This window comes from Dicentrarchus labrax, unplaced genomic scaffold (assembly GCF_905237075.1).
Source record: "Dicentrarchus labrax unplaced genomic scaffold, dlabrax2021, whole genome shotgun sequence".
NCBI classification, from domain to species: Eukaryota; Metazoa; Chordata; class Actinopteri; family Moronidae; genus Dicentrarchus; species Dicentrarchus labrax.
Window position 1 is genome coordinate 9,828,083 of NW_026136712.1, and position 12,403 is coordinate 9,840,485.

At 40.2% G+C, this 12,403-nt stretch overlaps 2 protein-coding genes across 4 annotated transcripts; one reads left to right on the forward strand and one right to left on the reverse strand.

Annotated features, from left to right (window-relative positions):
- Positions 1 to 2,306: 2,306 nt before the first annotated feature.
- lyrm1 (LYR motif containing 1) lies at positions 2,307 to 5,579 on the reverse strand. Of its 3 annotated transcripts, none has more exons than XM_051418660.1 (6): positions 5,491 to 5,579; positions 5,034 to 5,107; positions 3,860 to 4,036; positions 3,699 to 3,759; positions 2,973 to 3,004; positions 2,307 to 2,868 (listed from the first exon to the last, which is right to left on the reverse strand). In XM_051418660.1, the coding sequence occupies exons 3-6, from the start codon at positions 4,016 to 4,018 to the stop codon at positions 2,755 to 2,757; spliced, it is 366 nt and encodes a 121-aa protein (XP_051274620.1). In that variant the 5' UTR covers positions 4,019 to 4,036; positions 5,034 to 5,107; positions 5,491 to 5,579; the 3' UTR covers positions 2,307 to 2,754. The 3 variants fall into 3 exon arrangements, with proteins under 3 accessions (XP_051274620.1, XP_051274621.1, XP_051274619.1); XM_051418661.1 differs by having other exon boundaries at positions 3,860 to 4,020; positions 5,392 to 5,523; XM_051418659.1 differs by having other exon boundaries at positions 5,392 to 5,523.
- Positions 5,580 to 5,795: 216 nt separating this feature from the next.
- On the forward strand, positions 5,796 to 12,287 carry dcun1d3 (defective in cullin neddylation 1 domain containing 3). The gene is made up of 5 exons (XM_051418658.1): positions 5,796 to 5,943; positions 7,033 to 7,111; positions 7,781 to 7,831; positions 7,996 to 8,549; positions 10,321 to 12,287. The coding sequence occupies exons 4-5, from the start codon at positions 8,107 to 8,109 to the stop codon at positions 10,862 to 10,864; spliced, it is 987 nt and encodes a 328-aa protein (XP_051274618.1). The 5' UTR covers positions 5,796 to 5,943; positions 7,033 to 7,111; positions 7,781 to 7,831; positions 7,996 to 8,106; the 3' UTR covers positions 10,865 to 12,287.
- Positions 12,288 to 12,403: the final 116 nt, after the last annotated feature.

A 12,403-nucleotide genomic window follows, 5' to 3' on the forward strand; every position in this document is an offset into this window, starting at 1 on the left:
TTGATGATGATATGTCTTCGTACTGGTCTATAGGTCAACTTTTTGTGGACAAACTAATCTAGTTTGTTCTGATGTTGCTGCAGGCTCGTCTTCCTACTGTGTCTCCTCGTATGACCCCTTGTCATTCAGGAGATTACTTTACAGTCTCCCTGGAGTATTCCTTTACAAGCCTTATTTTCTGTGTGCGTCACTCATTAGCACTGTGTAGGATCTGTACCCAGCAGTGCGAGGACATATGACCCTCTATATAGGACGTGATAGTTCACACCGAGACCATTTCATTCTTACCAGGACACCGTTCACTTCTGAAGGCACCACAGCCCAGATGTACTAGACTGGGGTCAGGTGTGTCAGCCACAGGACTGACGTCACCCAGTAAAACACGCACGCTTTCCTTGACTCTGTGTCCACCGGGCACCATCATGTGGCTGCGTGCAGGCCAGTGTGGTGCTGGAGGACAGAATGAAATGTCCTCAAAAAGTCCTAGAAGAGAGGGGTGGCTGTGCTTGTCAAGGTGACTTTGTGCAGAGTGTGAAATGAAAATGATCTGATAAGTCTGCATTATGAGCTCCGGGGTGTTATGGCTGGCGATATACGGCACTGTATCAACAATAGTGAACTGTAAATGCGTGCCCCTATGAGATTATCAGAAGTCATGTTTGCTGATCCACATTTTTGATTTTGCACTCTCTGCAAGAAAGTGGAGCAGAGCATAAAATATACTTTAGTCCCCGCAGAATACATCAGCTACAGAGGGCTTTTCAAGTACATTTGGGCAGTGGCCAACTCACTGAAATGAACTACATTATTCAAGCGGAGGCCCATCATTCATGCTGGTTTAACCTAATAATAAATTACTGAATACAATTTTTTTTTTATTGTTGGTGCTTTTTATTGTTTCAAATTACTAATTTAGAGAACACGTTAAATGTAGGAGCATTTGTATTACTTAACTGGTTCTCTTTTTAATTTATTTTTATGTTTGTACATTTATTTTACATTGAATGCACATATACACTGTATATATGGGTGAGTTAATTCCTGTTTGCAATACAAATGCCACTACTTTATATTAATAAAGACCACACACAAAACAGAGAATTATTGTAGTATGAGTAAATGCTCAATCGTCTGTACTGGCAAATACTACAGTAAGCTCAATATTCAGTCAACTTTAACACGAGTCAGACTGAAAATGAATCTCCAACCCCATCTGCAGGTCACTGTCACTGTTATGAAAGAAAAACCTATTTCTGTTCCGTAGAAATAGAACTGAAAGTAATGTATAAACCAAACTTCTTGTTCATCGTGAGTGTCATTATTAGGAAGAAAAAGGAAGAGGAAGAAACAAAGCTAAGAAAGCAAGCCGGATATTCCATAATCTTTTAAAAAAACAGACATACTGGGTAGAATAGTGGCATTCTGAGTCTATCAATTTTATACAAACTATTAATTTATGAATATGGAATAACTGATGACAGATTTGAGATTCAATACACAGATGTGAGAGTACCACAGTGATTTAAATCAATAAAGAAATGCTCTATGTGGATATTTCATCACACTCCTGCCGGCCCTCCTCTCAGGTTGGTGAACATCCAGCAGGTCAGCTGAGCTTGACATCATCAATATATGATGAAGGGCAAAGCGCCAAAAATGTGTGGGTCTAGTTCGTAACCTCGGTGAGCTAAAGAATAAATGCCCAATTCAACCTTGACAGCTATAATGACGATACTGAGGCCGTTCCCAGAGCAGGCTTTATCTTAACTACGTCATAAATTTTTGTGTGTGTATACGAGTATAGTATTGTCCAAGTCTGAAATGATGGTTCATGTGTTTCTTTCCAAAAAGAAAGAAAAAAACAACATACATTTTAAGACAAATATTCAATTGTTTACTTTTTAATGAAATAATTGAACTGTTCTCTCCTACTGTAGCCTTCTCAGAGCCTAATGAGGGTCTTAAAAAAATATGGAAAAGAAGATGTCAGATCTCCTTTACAAGAACATATTCAATTGATCGAGTAATTAAGACATTTAGATTCAGTCTAAAACATTTTCCCTTGAAAACAAACAGGCGAATAGATGGAAAAGTAGACATTTTGTATCTTATTACAAGTTAAATCACAATACATATTTCCTCTGTGTTCTTGTTAACCTTTGCTGGAGTTTATTTAATATTTTCTACTTATAAACAGGCTACCTATACTGAAAAGCTGATGAATGGGGCCAATATCAGGGGTGGTTCTTAAAAGGTGCAAGCTGAGAGAGAGATAATGGTCAATTCACAAATGTATTACTAGAATATAACACTTTAAGACAACTTTATTTGTTTTGGCAGTTTAATTACTTGCTAATAACATTACTATTAATTGAATGTGTATTTGTATTTTGAAACAATTTAAACACCAACTTTAATCTGTTTGATTCAATTGGATGTAAAAACAATGTAAAGTGTCTGTTACATTTTTAACAAAATACAAATAAAAAAAAAAAAAAAATACAACATGATCCTATATTACATGTTACTCCACGCTGACAGGCTCCCTGAGCTGAACAGAAGCGGACTCTCCACCGACAGTTAGAACACACGTTTACGCAGTTTTCAGTAAAAATTACAATGAAAAGTGGCTTTTTCCTGAAGGATGGGTGTTCTTGCATCATTGAGTGCTTGCAACAACTCAGCTTGTGACTGCACTCTAGTTTCCTGTCCTTGGTAACTCGAACTCTTGGCGAGGAGCGAGGATATCGAGCATCAGGTCTCGTCATGTGACTGTAAGTAAATTGGCTTGGCCTGCTTCCTCAGGCGCTGCTGTGCTCGCAGCTTTCTGCCTTTCTGAGTTGCCAGTCCCATAGGTGGTAGGTACGTCTAGGGAAATATTCAGAGGACAAAATTGAATACATTTTGACAACGCAATAACTCACACAGACGGAAAAAATATCTACTCTGTTTTAGATACGATTAATACTTACAGCTCTTGGATAAGGGTTCCTGTAATGTAAACCTGTGAAAAGAACGACAGTGTCAGTGTTGAATATCAAACAAAATATCACTCTTTAAAAGCCAGGAAGCTTTCTAAGTCCTGCATCTGATTTTCTCACTATATGGGTGATTTCTGTTCTGTTTTAATTCATAATTTAATCTCTTTTGCCTGATTTTCTCCTTCCAAAGGCGGGTAATGTAAAGTTTTACTGTAGAAGTATCCCTGTGGTCAAATTACAGCAGCTGTAATCTAAAGAGGGGAAGGTGAAAGAGCTGAACATGGGTGTAAAATTGCCTCTTTACCCACAACTGAACTAATCTCTTCAAAATCAAAAAACAAATCCTCAAGCATGCAGGAGCGTAATACTTTTCTCATCTTATTTGTGTCAGTAATTTCCACCGGTTTTTCCATTTCTCTAAATTATATATAAACCCTATTCATACTAATGGTTCTGCTTTCCTACATTCTACAATTCTTTTTTTAAATCAAAACCATATATGTCTACTCCTCTGCTTACTCATGCTGAAACACCCAAGACCTTCAACTGAATTTGGTCAGTCACTCAGTGAAAAATAGTGTAGCAATACTGTATCTATCACACTGGTTGACAATCTTACTGTCTTATTACTGTTACTGTGGCCCTCAGCTGAGTAGGATAAGGCTTAGTCAAGGCTTATGTAAGGACACTTGTGGCATCTCTCCACTCCACTCTTACCTATTTCAATCCTTGCTTCACATTCTTCTATACACCTCTTTATTGATTCTTGATCTGTGAGCTGAGGAGAGGCACACAGAAGAAAATATTACTCATACAAACTTCCTTAAAACTGCTGCTTCTTCATTTCTGTGAGCAGGGTATTTCATTGTTGTTCACACCTGCTGGTTATGTCTGAACAGAGTGCGGGCCTCCTGAAGAATGTATTTTCTCTCAGTCTCTGTATCACTTGTAACCCCGCTCTGTGTCTGCCAAGTTCGGGCGATGCGAAACACCCGCATGTACAGTGACAACACTGTCCTGCGAGTGGAAGCCGTCATACCTTCACAATAAAGAAACTGAAGTTGTACAGGAAAGAATAATGGCATTAAAACCCTGTTAGTCCTGTTTGTTTATAATGCTCAATTCCTGCTAAAAATATATATATTTTGTTGACATGGTTGAGGGCATTACAATAATGATTACACACTTCCCCCCCCTGTAAGGCCCACAGTTTGATAGCAATTTGCCTGGACGTCACTTACACGTATGACCATGTAACCAGAGAAGAGAGGAAAGCCTGGTGTTCCCATGGATTAATTAATCTGTTAGGGGGCTCTAAGGCCCACCTAGGGTATCCTGTCACCTCAAAGTTCCCATTAAGTATTATGCACACAGCAGACTAAACATGGCATTGACATTATTTGCTCAGATACCAAGAAATCAACCAGTACCACGCTGGAATAATACCCAGGTATTCGTTGTCTCAGTAAGTGTGGGAATTTGATTAAACACAACTTAAATGTATATGCAGAACAACTAAAACTAAATGACAAAGAGAGTCACACAAGAATAGCTAATTAAAGTTGAATTATAGCAAAGTGCAAACCCCCAAACGAAAATGCAATTAATCAAATTATTAAGTCCAGTTGACATCCAGTAAACCTGGGACATTTGACAGATTTGAGTATTCCCATTATTGAACACTAGATGTCACTAAAACACACACAGAGCCCCCCCTCCCCAACAGAGCCTTAAGTAACAGTTACATGGCTGTAATTGTTTGTTCTGATAGGTGTTAAAAATAAGTCTCATAATAAGAATAACGCTATCAGCGCATTTCAATTCATTCTAGTTTCCCGTACAATAAACATGAGGCAACATCATCACCTATCAACATGAAACTAGCTATCCTTGAGCATTATCCTGACAGCCCTTTAAAAAAAAACCATCTGCTGTTAAAGTACAGAGGTTAAATTAACAGCTAGGCGAGAGACACCCACATTAATGACTTGCATTAGCCTTCATCGCTCATTATGTGTGGCAGTTTATTGACTATTATAAGCTTTGACCTACCGACGGTGTGTGAAGAAGAGGCTAGTACGACAGCAGACACACATTTGTCGCCTGACGATGACGTCTTTCCCGAGCTGGCTTTTAAAAAGAGGTTGCAGCAGAGAAACACACACACACACACACACACACACACACACACACACACACACACACACACACACACATATAAACAAGTGTCTCTACTTAAAGCACATAAAGTTGGAGATGTTTCACCTATTTAAAGAAGTAGTAACGTTTATAAAAGTCACTATTTTATATTTTTATTTTTGATGAGTTTGAGCTGTTTCAGATGAGTTTGTACACATTTCCCAGCGTTCAGTATTATTCTCACGTCTCACTGTACAATGAAACACATTACCTAAATAGTAAGTGAGTAACTTATCCGTCTGGGTGTAATGTTGCATTTACAAACACATAAAATTAAAAATAAATTAAAAAGACTTATTAGTATCGTTGCCATCGCTGAGCTGAAGATCAGCTGTTGGTTGCTGGTCGTCAGGGAGGAAGTGATGCAGGAAAATGTCCACAATGTAACGTTAGCTACACTCAATGACTAAAAGGGGGAAGCACAAAGAAATTGTCAGCTCTCGTCTGAAGTAGGGGGGGTCTTTTAACTCACTCCAAAGAGCGAACACAAATACAAATGGATTCAAAAGCACACACTGGTTGATAGCTTTTCTACTTATTTTATTTTTTTTTTAAAGAAAAGCGGAGTTTAATTAGATATCGATGTGGAAGTTTTTGTCAGCTGCCAGCTAGCGTGCTAGCAATCTGAGTTAACGCGACGAGTTTGCCTCAGTTGGTTTCTGTGTGTGTCCGCTGCCCTGGACAACTTACCGACTACTTCATTCGTCCTGGCATCCCCGGAGTGATGTACATCCGATGCCACACGATAGAAATTTCCAAAAGGGTAAGTTTCTTCTACGAGGGTAATTGTGGTGTGTCTCGGTGTCTTAACCGAAAGACCTAGCTTAGCCGATAGCTAACTTTTGGTTAACCGAGCTGATGCTAGCTAGCTATGGCGACGTCGTCAGGGCCAGGCAGTTTTGATCTTAAATGGCCCGGTGGCGGGGATGTTTAGTGGATCAATAATGGCTTCACAACAAGTATCATCTGAATCAGTGGGTGGTTATAATCGCCGGATGTAAATGGTTATAAAAACACTGTTTACATGACATTTTTGAGTGTTGTGCTGTTAAGCTCACTTGATCCTGTTTGTGCTCGCTACTTCCCAATCTACATAACTTGATGAAAATTAACATTAATGTCAGCCAACTTGAGTTAAGATCAGCTGTCTAACCGAGGCTGAGCTTTGACAACAGTGTAGTAACTATCACTCATTTGTCTTCTAGCTTAACTTTTGTATCTGTGACAGTTTTTAGGAATCTGTCTGAACTAATGGCTGGATACTGAAGTGTTTGGCTAACATAGCACGCTAGCTTATTGAGGATGATAATTAAAAACTAATGAATAAGTTCTCCTTTAGATGTCCATCATATCTTAGGCGAAGTTAGCCATGATGGGTTGGTGGGATATTTGCCTCAACATGCCCACTGCAATGATCAGTACAGCCGATTTGCTCCGATGGTGATTAAACATAGTCTTTATTAATGTTAGGCCGAGAGTCGTGGTTTGACAACACCAGTGATCACAACAGTAAGAGATGGTTTCAGGAGATACTATTAAGTTGTGGGATTTTACCACAGAGTTAATGAACAAAGAGTGGCTGTGCCCTGTGAGAGGTCTGTCACTGGACACCTCACCTTAGAGAGAGAGGGAGAGAGAGGCTTGCTTAAGTCCACACTGTACAGTATATGTTCAGCACAGACTGTTCGTTGTAGTTATAAATCAGTAATTTAATAACCCCGCAATTAGGCAAAATAATTGTATTGTGCTCAAATGACATATTCATAGCATGTTGGCTGAAATAGTCCTGCAGGTTTGGGTATGATGGGCTATCACTTTCTGCTTATGATGACAAGATAATGTGTCTTTTCAGCATTGCGGATGTCAAGGTCACAATGATGGAGCAGAATAGAAAGACACTTTGATCAGTGTCCAATGCCATCTGAGTGACTGTAAGTAATTTCCTTCTACTCTTTTAGTGATCGGCTGATACATTAATTTAAGTGTGTGGATGTATGAAATGGTCATAATAAAAATGAACTTGGGCTACTAGATTGATTTGACCAGTTTAGAAGTATTTGATGTCATTAAGTTATTTTAGTGGCCAGTCACAACCTCAGTTACAACAGTGGCCCTGATTATTGCAAATATTGGAAACTATGAGAATCCCTACAGCTATGTTACTTTTAAGTGTGACATTATTCCCCTTATCTTTTGTTTATGTACACTGCTTATATAGCTTTTTAAAAATAACCTGGGCACACATGACAAATAACTATGTTTCTCAGTTTTTCTTAACCCCAAAGCAGAAAGTGCTTTACATTGAGTTTCTGCTGCTGAAGGTTGAGAATGATAACGTTATTAAGTCCATGTTGCTACTGCCTTTACTGCTGGTATACAGTACATAGCATTATCGTGAAATAAAAAGTACCACAATAAAGCTAAAAAGAAAGCATAATAAAATTAGGTAGTGGCTGTGTAACACCAAACCAATTCTACCACCGTAGGTTTCTATGGTTAGCACTGATGTCTTTAATGTTGTTGTAAAGGTTTCTATGGTAAACTGCATTGTATGTAATGTATACATACAGACTTTTTTTTCTCTGGTCTTCATTTTTTAGGGTTCTTAAGTCTGGCAGTGTAAGACCTGGATTGTGGCAGATTTGGCACAGGTGACTTCTTGACATTTAATGTTCAAAAATCCCTGTGGTTTGATTTCCTTCTGCTAAAAGCCACAGAAATGTGGATCTTGACCTTTTTAAATGTGAGCTAGACTGACTCAGTTTAGAGTTGCACTCTATGGCAATTAACATTTTTAAATTGTTCTTCACCTCAGGCCTGAGGGTATGTTGAGACGTCTTGCCAGGCCAGAGCAGAGGCGTCTAGGTGGTTCGGACGGGGACTGAAGGTGTGGAGGAAAGACAGACGAGGGACCAGGGAGGAAGACATGGGCCAGTGTGTCACAAAGTGTAAGAATCCGACGTCCTCACTCGGGAGTAAGAGTGGAGACAAAGAGAGCGGCTCCAAGTCCCACAAGAAAGGAAGCAGTGCTGGTGGTGGTGGGGGCCACAAAGAAGAGCCCGGTGCCCCGTGTAGCAAAGCCACCAGCGAGCTGTCGAATGGCACGAAGGCATTGGAGGTCACAGTGGAGACCCCGGTCATCCCTGCAGTGATGGGCGAACCACGCAAGGACGAGTGTCTGGATGGAGACGGGCTGTCAATACTGCGCATTAATGAGCTGTTCTGCTGCTACAAGGATGAGCATGAAGACGCCATCTTGGAGGAAGGCATGGAGAAGTTTTGTAATGACCTGTGTGTGGACCCAGCAGAGTTTCGTGTGCTTGTTCTTGCCTGGAAGTTTCAAGCCGCTACCATGTGCAAGTTTACAAGGTAAGGCGCAGTTGAAGGGAATGGGGTGTGTTGTCACTGGTATTTGTTAATCAGGATAAACTAGCATAACTACTGCATAGTAATTGGCCATAGCAAGTAACCAGAGATGACTAAAACACATAGCTTCATTAGTACCTACCCTGACTTAATTAGCAAATAAGAGGCTGTTTTCAAGTATCCTTAAACTCATGTTGCATTTCTTATACGTCTGTCTCCCTATGTTTATGGTTTCACTATAAATCTATCTAATGAAGATGAAAATACAAAAAGAGCGATATTCCCCATAAAATCTTAAACAACATGTGATGTAAAAAGACCTGTTCTTGAAACCAGTTCTCTTTCTCTGTAACATGCTGTCAACTATGTTACCTAAAGTGCCAACATTATCGGGGATTCAGTTTGGGGGCTGATCAGTTTTTGATAATTAGTTACAAACAACCTGATCCATGTCAGACCATGTACCCCAGCTACAAAAGCTCCTCAGCGCACTGGATAAGTCAGTTTTTTAGTGCCATTTTACAGGTGCACCACACCTCTGAAGTGTTGCTTTTGGCTGAAAACTGCAATTGAACTTGAGTATCTTGTTTTATGCAGGGGATTAAAGGAAAGGCAGTCCAAATCCTCCTGCCACAAAGTTCCACAATGACATTATTTAACAATGTGTACAAATGTGAAGGTATTAGCTAGGAACATATTTCTTGAAGTAGATTTGCTTTGCTCGTTTTCATGTAGGCAATGAAAGGGCAATCACATGCTTGTTATAAATACAGACTATTGGCACACCACCACATGACTAGCACTATGTACAGTTTCAGGTCAGTGAGAACCTGTAATCCTGACTGAACACTTTGCCCCAGGCTTTTTTTTTTTTTTTTTTTTTAGAAATTCAAAGAAACTTGAATGACTTTAAAACTCTAATTATAAAGAATGTATATTTATAATCAATCGTGCACTTGTAGGTACTGATTAACAGACAAATTGGGAGTTCATCCTATCTGGTGTAAAAAAAAAATATGGTCTCTGATATTAATAACATGTTTTCAGACAACTATTACCTGATACTGCTAACCAAAATATCTTGTGCCACTAATAATTGGCTTCATGCCTGATAACTACACTTCATAGTCTTCAGTCTTTTACTGTGCATCCATCCCACCTCAAACACTCAGTGTTCAGCAGGTCAACAACACACAGACACGCGCAGTTTCCCACTGTCAGGTAGGGGGCACACAGGAAGTGCATCCTGCTGTGCACTACCACTTTGCTGTTAGTGTTGGAGATGAATAGGGCTGCCTGCTGGCCAGGTCACTTGTCACTGCTCCCCCTCTCAGATTTTTAACTCAGCACTTTTCTGTCCAGAGGCTTTGGACAACACCACACTCTGGTTACCAACATGTTTCATTGTCAACTAATGCTTACTGAAGCTGTTTATATTACATTTGACTTTGAAAGCCTATTATGTTGTATATCTGCCCGTGTTGAGGCCCTCAGCACTGAAGTGAAATCATGTTTGTCAATGTTACATTGAGAGAAAGAGCACTTTTCAGTGCACTGAATGTAAATGTATCCTGTTAACAATGATGTTACCGGTGTCTTTACAGACACATGGCTCTTTTGTTTGCAGATAACGTTAAAACGTTTTATTGTAGCTCTCAGTAAACTTGCCTATTAATTAGCTGGTGCTGTTAATTTGGCTTTTGGGCCTCATCATCCTTAGTGAAATTGTCCAGTATTATTCTGATTTTGGGTTCTGTTTACTTTGTTTCACCAGGAAGGAGTTTGTTGATGGCTGCAAAGCCATCCAGGCAGACAGTCTCGAGGGTATCTGCTCACGTTTCCCCTGCATGCTGTTGGACGCCCAGGGTGAGGAGAACTTCAAGGACTTATACCGCTTCACCTTCCAGTTTGGTCTGGACGCTGAGGAGGGCCAACGCTCGCTGCAGCGCGAAATCGCCATCGCCCTGTGGCGCCTGGTTTTCACCCAGGACACACCCTCGATCCTGGAGCACTGGCTGGACTTCCTGGGGGAGAACCCCTCAGGTATTCGGGGCATCTCAAGGGACACGTGGAACATGTTCCTCAACTTCACCCAGGCTATTGGGCCTGACCTGAGCAACTACAGCGAGGACGAGGCCTGGCCCAGCCTCTTTGACACCTTCGTGGAGTGGGAGTTGGAGCGCAGGAAAAGAGAGGAGGAACAGGCACTGGTGGCAATGGAGGAAGAGGGGAGGTGTTCTGAGACAGAGTGTTCTCCCACCACAGATAGACTTGAAACAGAGGGAAGCCGCGGCTCACAGACGTGGGGGGGCCACTGACCAGGAAACAAGAAATATTTGTAAGGAAGGGAAGGATATGACCTACGTGTGAACTGTACATCTGTGAATCATTGGATGAATATTAGTATTACCATTACAGCTGTTCATTTTGCTCTCCTTTCCTGTTGGGCTGGGATTCCTGCTTTGCAACCTTATTTTTTCAGTTTCTGAAAGGGCTCTAAGAACTGTTATGTTTTAAGCACTTCTATTTAAGTTATTGTTTTACTTTTCTCTCCTCCCAAGAGTGTTTTTAAGTAATTGGACACGTGGTCCATTTTAACCCACAGCTTCCTACCATAACCCAGCAGATACAGCCCAGTAAAGGTTTTAAAAACAGGCAACAGAAAGCCATAACCGTTCCCCACAGTTATCATTTAGACAGTTCATTTTGATCTGGTAACACTGCTGATATGTTTTGTACGAGGAAATTGTTAATAACGAAGAAGGGAAATTTGGCACAACTGGTCTACAAATAATTTCTTACTACCAAAACATGCGATTTACCACAAGGGTCAGGAGTCAGTGAAATCATTTTTATTGGACTAATGTCATTAGATTGTATGCTTTACTCTTGCAGTGGTGTGAGGATGAATTGGTTGCACTTGTATTGCCTTCACAATTGTTTGCCTGTAATTACACGGCAAACAGTAATGGATTACAATTCTGTCACAAGGGCATTTTATTTTTTAAAATGATACAAAGTTGTAACATCCATTTTAAAATCCAAGTTGGTTTCCATGTTAACAGACCCACCCTCTCTTCTGCGTTGAGTGTTTTTGAGTGCTACTAGTGCAGTGAGCGGCTTAGCTTGTTTAAGCAGCTGGCTGTGCTCCCCTTTGACCTCTAGCATGTACCATTTTGATGTCCACCTATTTTCAAGATATTGGCTAAAGCTAGGTCTAGGTCATTTCTCGACAGAAGATGCCTAAACCTGCGTTACATTCAGGACCATTACACTGGGCGCCACACAAATCTTATATTGTTTACCTGCAGGAGTTTAAGAGTCTTCACATCCTTAAACTACCATATTTAAAAAAAAAAAAAAAAAAATGTGTGCGCACTTCACAAATAATGTCGATTGCTGCTGGTGATGGTTGTAATGGATTGCACAAAAACCAATGGCATGCTTAGTTGCTATACTTGCAATGCTTTGCAGAGAGATTGATGTCAACCACATTATTTCCATTTTAAAACCTGTAGATTGATCTTAAGTATAGCCTAGGGTGTTTTGGGATGAATGAATGATGAGTGTTAACTAGACATTCTGGCTAATCAAGAGTCTGTGATATGGGTCCGGTGTGGTGGCCATAACCTGAGCTATTTGGTTTACATCTACAATGATTTTATCTCAGACCCCCTTTGTCCTTTTTTTTTTATATAAAATGTATTGATTTATAATAAATAAAAACAGTGTTGAACTTTTGACTGTTGAGCATAGGAAATCTGTGTGAGATTACTTCCAATATCTCTTTATTTCTTTGTAACCTTGTGCCAGGCCATGCTGAATGACATGCCCGCATGATGCCGTCTTCAGTGCTC